The 9,182-nt window shown below is 46.1% G+C and overlaps 1 protein-coding gene across 1 annotated transcript in view; it reads right to left on the reverse strand.

Annotated features, from left to right (window-relative positions):
- LOC144179439 (uncharacterized) overlaps positions 1-4,707 on the reverse strand; it is a 114,213-nt gene extending 109,506 nt beyond the window's left edge. The window contains exon 1 of the mRNA XM_077707793.1: positions 4,305-4,707. Within this exon, the coding sequence (XP_077563919.1) occupies positions 4,305-4,384 (80 nt within the window). The 5' untranslated portion in view covers positions 4,385-4,707. The remainder of the gene's footprint in view (positions 1-4,304) is intronic.
- Positions 4,708-9,182: the final 4,475 nt, after the last annotated feature.

The raw sequence follows: 9,182 nt of genomic DNA on the forward strand, positions 1-9,182 counted from the left end.
TCTTACAGGGGTCCATTTTTGCTTCTATTTTCTTTAATATGTACGTTAACGATCTGAGTAGTGCATGCACTCGTACACAGTTTTCCAGATTGCGGAGCACATGGTACTTGTATGTAGACCTGATGATTATGAAATAGCAATGGAATACTCGCAGCATGACTGTATGCAAGTAATGGTGTGGTACAGCGATTATTTAACTAACATAAACAACAAAAAGTCGCAACTGTTCTGTTTTCATTATTCAGCCAAACTTATTCTTCGCCCCGTTCGAATTTATTTGCACACTAGTGACTGGTTCTTGTGTGCATGTACACCTGTTGCACTTACGTATACCGTCAAATACCTAGGTTTATTATTTGATTTCGGTATGTCTTGGAATAGCCAGTCAGCTTAGGTATGTAATAAACTCGAATAGATTTCTTCTGATGTTTTCAATTAAAGCCTCATGCCCGTTAAACATACGTAAACAAATAACATACGGGCTTGCTTACAGTATGGTGCAATATGGTATTTGAGTTTTTATTTCTGTACCGGCGTCCGGTAACACAAGGTCAACTTCCTACTGAAATCGGCTCTTAAGTAGGTTATGCGGGGTTTATCGCACGAGTCTCACGTAGATATCTTTGAGTTGTTAGCCCTGCCTGATTTTTCTGTGCTGTTCAGAGAAACAGTGCTATTGAAATATATTTGTTCACACAATCATTGCACATTGTACAAAATTCTCAACGTGACCTCCACCCACCCGATCGTTTTGTGATACCGAGGGTTCGTAAGAAGTATGATGAGCGATTGCGTACTGTTTATTTCCCTTGCATCCTGAATTCTCTTCCCTCTGAACTGTTTTTCCTCTGCACACGTGCGAAATATCGATCCGCTGTTTTTGATCTACGCGGCTGACACGTTCTGGGGGTATTTTGTGATGTTATTTTTTCCTACACCTCTTTGTGTTCATTGCTGTCAATTTCTTTATTTTTTTAAATATTTCTCCGTTTCGCTGGGTTTACGATGTTGGGCGAACTGCCGGACACAGCCCCACAAGCCTTTTCTGGCTTCGGCTCGACCGCACCTGTACCATGTTCCTTGATAAAATAAAGATTATTATTAATATTATTATTATTCATCTTCCTAGCATTGCTATACCCCATCTCTATTACGAGCTTCCTTATCTAATCAATCAATCAATCAATCAACCGTTTTTTTACACTAGAGGCGCCGTAGCGGAGGATTGAAGTTCTATATGTTCTAGGTGCCCGTGTGGGTAAGAGTATTCCATGCTCAATATCAATCATTAAATATATTGTGGTTACTCACCGGTATTCCCAAATATAGCCTTGTTTCCATGAAACTAAAAGAAAGCAGCAAAATCAGGCGACTCATTACGCCTTTAAACTAATATTTTTTTAACAAATGTGTATTTTATTTTTAAATGGGCGGGTGTCTGGAAACGCTTGGAAACTTGTGATCTCTGTGATTTTGTGTTACAAGTTGACTACAAATACAGGAAAATTGTGGTTGCAGGACATACTTTTTTGCATCTTCGATGAGATAACGCTGGCTCAATTCCAGAATATGAAACCTTTTAACACAAATATCTGTTGCCGGAGAGAGTTTGAACTGGAGATGGGTGTAACATGCTGCTGTTTGTTTTTTTGTACCTGCTTACAACTAGCAATTAGGCCGTGTTCTTCCACTCAGTGCCACTCAATGAGAATAATGAAAGCTCTAACAAGCGCGCCATTCGGCTCTCATCTCGCTGTGGGTAGACCTGCTCCCACTCTGTCTATTCCCATTTCATTCGAAGAAATCTTCTCGTAAAAAGTATGCGTGTCGTGTGACGGGGTGGTTGGAGGAAATGCTCAGATTCGCGTAATCATGTTGACACTGTATTATATTTTGGAATCACCTGGAAAGCGCAGGCCGAACTGGTTTTCTGGTCCAGCGCGTGAAGAACTACGTATTTGCAAAAAAAGTTACTCGCTCACTACGTTTCTAAATTGTATGTACTCGTGACAATGTCCACTTAATCTTCCCTTCGGGATCTTCGGGAATATGGTGTAATTTTTTTTTGTTTTCATTTGGACCGCAAGCAAACGGTATTATCTCAGCGGTGCTCCTGACGCATAGTCTTGCAACACTGTGCAAAACAACCATGAATGGCCGATACAGGCAGGATTGCTACGCCCCGTTCGTTGCTCCAGGAAGACGTTTTCCACGCATGAGCACGCAAGCCCACACGCTCAGGATTCGTGTCGCGATTATAGGAAACTCGGTGATTCAAGGCAAAAAATGTTTTATGCAGACAACATTATTCCGTCGTAGCGTGTACTTTTAAATGAAGGTCATGGAGGGAAACAAAGCTGCACTTTTTGTTGGGGGGTATATATATTCCTGTTGACTAAAGGTACGTTGTTACGTCGTCCATATATGAGGTTTGCAGGGAGCAGCATTCACAGCATCCTGCAGACACACGGCACATACAGAAAGCGGGCAGTGAGTAAAAAAGCAGGGTTCACGCGGAACTACCGAGCGTGCCAAAGTCACAGCAGAGACGAAATCTCATCCGCTGCCGAAAAACTTCCGGCGGTGTTCGTTTCTCACGCTATCTCACCGGACTGCCTCTGCGGGCCGTTATCCGTGGCGTTCTTGCCTGTGCGGCGAAGAACGTGTTGGTACATTTTGAGAAAAAGCGCGAAAAACGATTACACGTAAAAAAGAACGCAGGACGGCGCGCCGTACTGCGTTCTTTTTTACTTGTAGTCGTTTTTCGCGCTTTTTCTCAAGATGTACCACCAACTCGCCCGCTGTTCTGTGTTCTTTTCTACGTGTAGTCGTTTTTCGCGATTTTTCTCAAGACGATTTGGCAGCCTGCTGTCACACGCTAGGGCTTCGTTCTTTGCAACCGGTGATATTAAGGCAAGATTGCGAGTTCAAATGTGTATAACGTATGTATTTAAGAGTTGCATTTGTTACTAATCAGTTGGGTGACAGTAGTATCTGACCTTCTGAAAAATTTGCATAGTATAACGGCACTCCCTTCAGCATGTTTGTTTCGAATGCACCCATGAACAAGACAAACGACGTCCCCAAATGGTTGCGAAATGCCTGTTCAAAGTCAGGAAGCCAAAAGTGGGCATACTGTAACGCATTTTCCTTGGAAATGTCCCCCAAAGGCACAACAGACAGAACGAAGAAATAGATATGGCTGAGGTCGGAGGAGACGAAGTCGCAGACAGGCTCTTGCCAAAACGGTTTCAATACTGCGGAGATAAGACAGGCCTTCGCGAGAACGCGCTGACCGCGGATGTATTAATAGGCCAGACAATGGCGAGGCGGGGCGCTGGCAGGAGTGGGCGCCAAGAGAAACAGTGTAGCCCGATAAGACGCCATTTGGGACACCGGTGCCATTCCGGTGGCAGCGTTGATAAGAGACAGACAAGGGCTCTTGCAACAAGAAAAAATGCGGTATCAGCCACATGGGAAAACATACACGACGCGCGTACCGCTCTTTTCAAATTCTCCTTCCTGTTTTTGTATTTCTTTTGCTGCTTATTTGCATTTGCTCGGCCGACAAGCAACGCTTGTGATTTATGTACGCAAGGTAGGCGGTTTGGCGCATCTTTTTTCGAATCGTTCGTACCTTATTCAACTTCAAGCCGCCTGCCACATTCCACTGCCCTAACTAGCACGCAGGTACTTTAACTCCCCATCCGTAAACTTCATAACGTGCAGTGATGGACGAATAAAACGCGAACACGAAAATATAAACCAGAACACACAAACAGCGCAATTTTTTTCGATGAAAGTCAAAGTGTCGCGTGGCTTAATTACAAAAACAATGTTGGGAAATGTGCCTTTCGGATTATACCAATAGCGCACCATTATTGAACCTCCACAAACACTCCTTTACAAATTTAGCGTACTCGGTTCAAAATTTCGTGTCCGCAATTCATTTGTGCATGAGTGGACGTTGCTTTCCAGACAGTTTAAGCTGACTTCCCCATAAGGCACTCCCATTATCGACGACCACAACTTGCGCGCCGTCATTTCTAATACATACTGCATTCTGCAAGTGGTGGCGTCCACAGAATATGTTCATTTAAATACAATAACTTCAAATTCGTCTTGAAACTATCCACAGCAACGAACATGCATGCACCACTGCGCAGGACACGGATGCGGAAGAAAGGCAAGCAAGTGTTCCAGCCAAAGACAAAGCGACGGAGCGCGCAGCTTAACGACACTCCTCGCAGCCGCTTCCTGTGCGATTTCGGACACCACGAGCGACGGGACGACGCGTGCCTTACCTCATGCGCTGGCACAGCGCCCGCCGGCAAGTCATGCCGCTGGCGGCTTCTGGAGCCGCCGCGTCCTCGGCACATCCCATCCTCGCGCCGCCGATAAACCCACGTGGGCCGCCGCCGAGCCCTGGGAGAAGCGAGTCGGTGTCGTCGTCTCCTCCCTTCTCCGAGCTGCCAGCTAGCGACTAAACGCCAGCAAGCCAGCGCTGGCAAGCGCGTCGTCGAGGTCGCCGCCGCCGGCGCGCCGTTCCCTCGCTGCCTGCTCGTCTTTCCCCCACTTGCCGCAGCCGCCGCCCTCTTCGATGTGCTTCGGCTGCCCCACCGGCAGATGCTGGCAGAGCCGGGGAGCGCGCGCGGCGTGGCCGCCCGAACTAGCCCGGCGTGCTGCGAGGCCGCGTGTGGCGTCGACAAGCTTGCGCCGAGGTCGCCGCCGTACGTGGTGAGAGGCGCTGGCCAGATGGCCACAGCGGGATCCCCGACTGAACGGACAAAACCTGCCCTAGTTTGTGGTGCGGTCGATTGCGCGGTTCTTTGTTTACGCGGTTTCCAGAGTTTCGTTTGCGTTGTCTGTCTCCTTCCGTTCCTCTCTACTGGCACTCGCGTGCGTTGGTTTTCGCCCAGGCACGAGAACTACCCCTTCTCCGCCACTCTACTGATTGTTTTGGCTCGAAGTGGCAACCTTAGCGTACTCTATCTAGACTTCACGCAGCCTGAGCGTACATTGCTGGCCTTTTACCGCTCCTCTTGCTCTTGTTTCCAAGTGACGATTGTCAAATGCTTTACATATTCTTATGGGGGCTCAACAAGAACACCCGGTTGTCTGTATGTGGCGTATGTACTTTCGCCGTATACCAAAATTTAATGAATGAAAGGTGGTAGGACATTCATTATCTATATCAGGCTTCCCATAGTTTTCCTTCAAAAATGTCTTTTCAGTAACTCATTTTAGTATAATACCGAAGCCTACTGTAGAGGGCTACGGTGCGTAGCGTCATATAGGGATACATGGAATTAATTTAGGTATTTATTTTCTGGAAATAGGGCTCCATTACTGTCAATAAATAAAACTCATTCTATCCATAAATATGTCTTCCCAGTAAAGTAATTTTGTGTAGTTGAGACGCAGATTACAAAGGTGTTTGGTATAAACTGCTCCATTCGGATACATGAAGCCATATGTAAAATAAATGGAGCCATACGGAGGTATTCAATAATAAGCAGACCCCTCCTGCTTGGTATGTGACTGCTTATATGGCGTCTGAAAAACAATGTTTTTCCAGTAATGCCGGAATGCGCATTAGTGAAACCGACTGTAAAAGAGAGAGAAGCAGAGCAGACTAGCTTAATGAATTGGTTGACAATTCCATATACAGAGCGTAAAATGAAAGGGACAAACACGGGAGGAAAACACAGGAGGAGCGCTCGCCACAGCTAAACTTTTGTTGAAGTAACGCAAATATGAAGCCAGCGAGTGTACAAAACCAACGATAACGAACGATAAAAGTGAAACCCGCTAATTGCGTCTGCGCAGGCGCATGTTCTCACGCACCACTTTCATAAAGACACGACAGCTGTGATTAAACAGGCGACAACGACGGAGCGCTAACGCACACTTTCCAAATTTTATCATCATCATAATCATAATCATCATCACCACCAGCCTATCTATGCCCACTGCAGGGCAAAGGCCTCTCCCATTAATCTCCAATTATTTCTGTCCTGTGCTAACTGCGACCAATGTATCTCCGCAAACTTCTTGATCTCATCTGTCCATCTAACTTTCTGCTGCCCCCTGCAACGCTTGCCTTCTCTAGGGATCCACCCTGTTTACCTTAATGACCAGCGGTTATCTTGCCTTCGCATTACATGCCCTGCCCACGTCGATTTGTTCTTCTTAATTTCTACTAATATGTCCTTAACACGCGTTTGTTCCCTGACCCACTCCGCTCTCTTCTTGTCCCTTGATGTTACACCGATCATCTTCTGTTCCATTGCTCGCTGAGTCGTTCTGAATTTAAGTTGAACCCTCTTAGTTCCTACATTTATAGGCTCCCACAACTTCCCTGCCCTTTCGGTCACCATGCGAAAGACTACTGAGGCTCACATAGGAAAGGTGTGCAACCGCAATCTTTGCAACGGGTTCGAAGAGGGCCTGAAGGCACCCGGTTAAGTGAATCGTCATGCACTCGAAAGCGAACATTTAGGCCACGGCCCGTTTGGCCAACCTACAAACGACCATATTTGAGGGGAATGCAATAGACCACATTCGATTTGCAAGGCACAAACTGTTCTTCATGCATTACACCACAGATGTATGCTCGGCCCTTCTTACGGACATCCTTTTCGATGGCGAAAGGGATGCGGTTTAAAACTTTTTTACCGAAAACACTACGTTGATGTTATATCTGATGCCTAATTTCTTCAAACGGTGTCATAAACTGTGCGGGTCCGGGATTGCACCACCTTTTCCCTTCTTTCTTTCATTACGTCACATGCGGGAGACGGCTTTTGCTTCACAACACTCAATAACTTCCGACAGTCGGCACGATGACTCTGTCACCATCGCCAGCAACTCTGAGTTTGCATAACCGCATACCAAAACTAGACTCGATTTGCTCAAAACAAGACTTCAACATGGCCGACCAGAGGCAGTTGAGTAACAATTCCGTACTTTACAATCTTGGAATGTTCTGACGAAGAGTTCAGCAAAGGCTTCTACGATTGCGGACTAAAGAGCCGCAATACGTGATTTTGCTCAAACTGTAACGACAGGTCCAAAAACGGGATTGTTATGTCTTTTAGTGGCTCGCACGTGGACGACAGCCCGAAAGCACGACGTTTGAACGCTTTCAAAACGTTGACCGTTTTTCTTGTAGTATCGTAGTTCTCACAAAAAATTAAGGAAGCCCACACTAACGCGCAAGACGTGAAGGTAGCGAAGCTGCACGAAACCTTCACGACCATCACGACGGTTTAAGTCCATAATTGCAGCTGATTTGTTTCTTCTCTGCTGCCGCAACGGCCTGTATTCCATTATTGCTGCTATACGTGTAAGGGTCCTTCATTTTTTAGAAGTGATAATCATTGGACAAACCAGTGGTAAACCTTGGGGGCGTACGCTATGACCTGTATTTCTCGTTCCGAGCGAGTGTTGCCACGATAACGGCGAACGCTGGAGTATTTCTTTTGGCCAATCTTGGCCAACCACCCATGTTGGTATGCTTGGATTACAAACGTGCGCCGATGACGCTGGGCTGTCGCCGCGAGACACGCGCACACGAGCTCTCGGCATTTTCTTGGTTTTTTAATGCCACCCGGTCGCCGCAATCTTGTGTATGCTTGACTTGACAAGCGTGCGCAGGGGACGCTAGGCGTCGTCGCGAGGCTCTCACACACGAGCACTGGGCTTTTGTTTTGGTTTTGTTAACAGCCGGTGGTCTCCGCGAGGCCCAGGCTTACGTGCGCGTGGTCGGCAGTTTCTTGGTATTTTTAATGCGGACACAAAAAATTATGATCTGCTAAAAAGTTTCGCTATTAAACCATCGACATACCTGAAAAGATTTGGTAAATCCATATCACGTTCCAATGCGCGGTCAACATAAGCCAAGAAAATGTCACTAACAACAGTGCAACTTTAGAACCTATACAAATTCCGGAACTCTGCACATATACACTCTCACGCCATCCTACAATGATTGATTTTAAGTTAAAATCCGGCAACTACCAGATACATCCAGTGAAATCCTGCAGTTTTGCATGAGCTTATCCGCGTCGTTGTGGACTGTGATGCACTCCGTTAGAGACACCAAACTTATTCATGCGGAAGGGAGTACAAAAGCTTATTAACATCAATGTGAAAGGCAGAACACCGGTCGGGATTTCTTTCCCGTAAAAATTCAGCCCCATGCAGTGAACTCTGGATAATAGAGGGGTCCGCAATCTGCGATGTCGACAGGTGACTCTGCAAAAACCATGACCCATTGTGTTGCCAAGTGCCGCGCTCACTGACAATCGCTCGGAAAAGCAGGGTGTTTTAACAAAACGAAAACCAGAAACAAAAAACGAAAAAAAATGAATTTTGTGCCGGAAAGAAAACGAAAACGTAACGATGTTTACTACTTCGTTCAAGAGTGAAACCGAAAAAAGTTCGCTTGGGTTATTTGTTTGAGTAGCAATTTCATGTGTTTCAGGATTCATTCAATTTACATTCAGCGAAATGGGAAATTGCCGTCGATTGCTGGTATGAAATTGTCTTTCGTCTCCATGGCACCCACTCTCCTTCAGAAGGCTTGCTGCCTGCTTCCATATTCTCTCAGTTTGTGCCGATAGGCGCGCTGCTGAGGTCCACGCGTGATTGCCACGGGCATCTGGCTTCGATGTGGACGAAGCGGCCTTATTGATTTATTTAGTTTAATAAAATACCCACATTAGCCCTACGGCTTTGTTTACGGGGGTGTGATACATAAAGAAACACGAATATTCTAAAACACGACATAAGAACAAGGAACAAAGCGTACAACCTTTTGCCTGAACACCAGCATACACCACTAGGAGAGCAAAAAGTAGATTACAGCCGCATACTCGATGCAAACAGCTTCAAGTCATGTTGTAAGCAAGTGCTGCCAGAGCGCAGCAGAAAATATTTCATAAGGAGCGCGGAAGCAGCATGCCGGGCAGGGCACTCCTATCTATTATAGTACTTTAGAAAAATAAGCTTGCAATGCGTAAATGCGCATTAATTAGTCACCAATTTTCGTGCTGTTATCCCTTCGTTCGGATATATACGGTGAAAGTGCGGTGGGAGAGAGGGGGTGGGTTTGCTGAAGGTACTGATGTTAATCCATTGCTACATGCTCGCACACAATCTCTTTTAAGATTAAAACA

This window comes from Haemaphysalis longicornis, unplaced genomic scaffold, assembly GCF_048455015.1.
Source record: "Haemaphysalis longicornis isolate Haplotype H1 unplaced genomic scaffold, Haemaphysalis longicornis Haplotype H1 scaffold_4, whole genome shotgun sequence".
NCBI lineage: Eukaryota > Metazoa > Arthropoda > Arachnida > Ixodida > Ixodidae > Haemaphysalis > Haemaphysalis longicornis.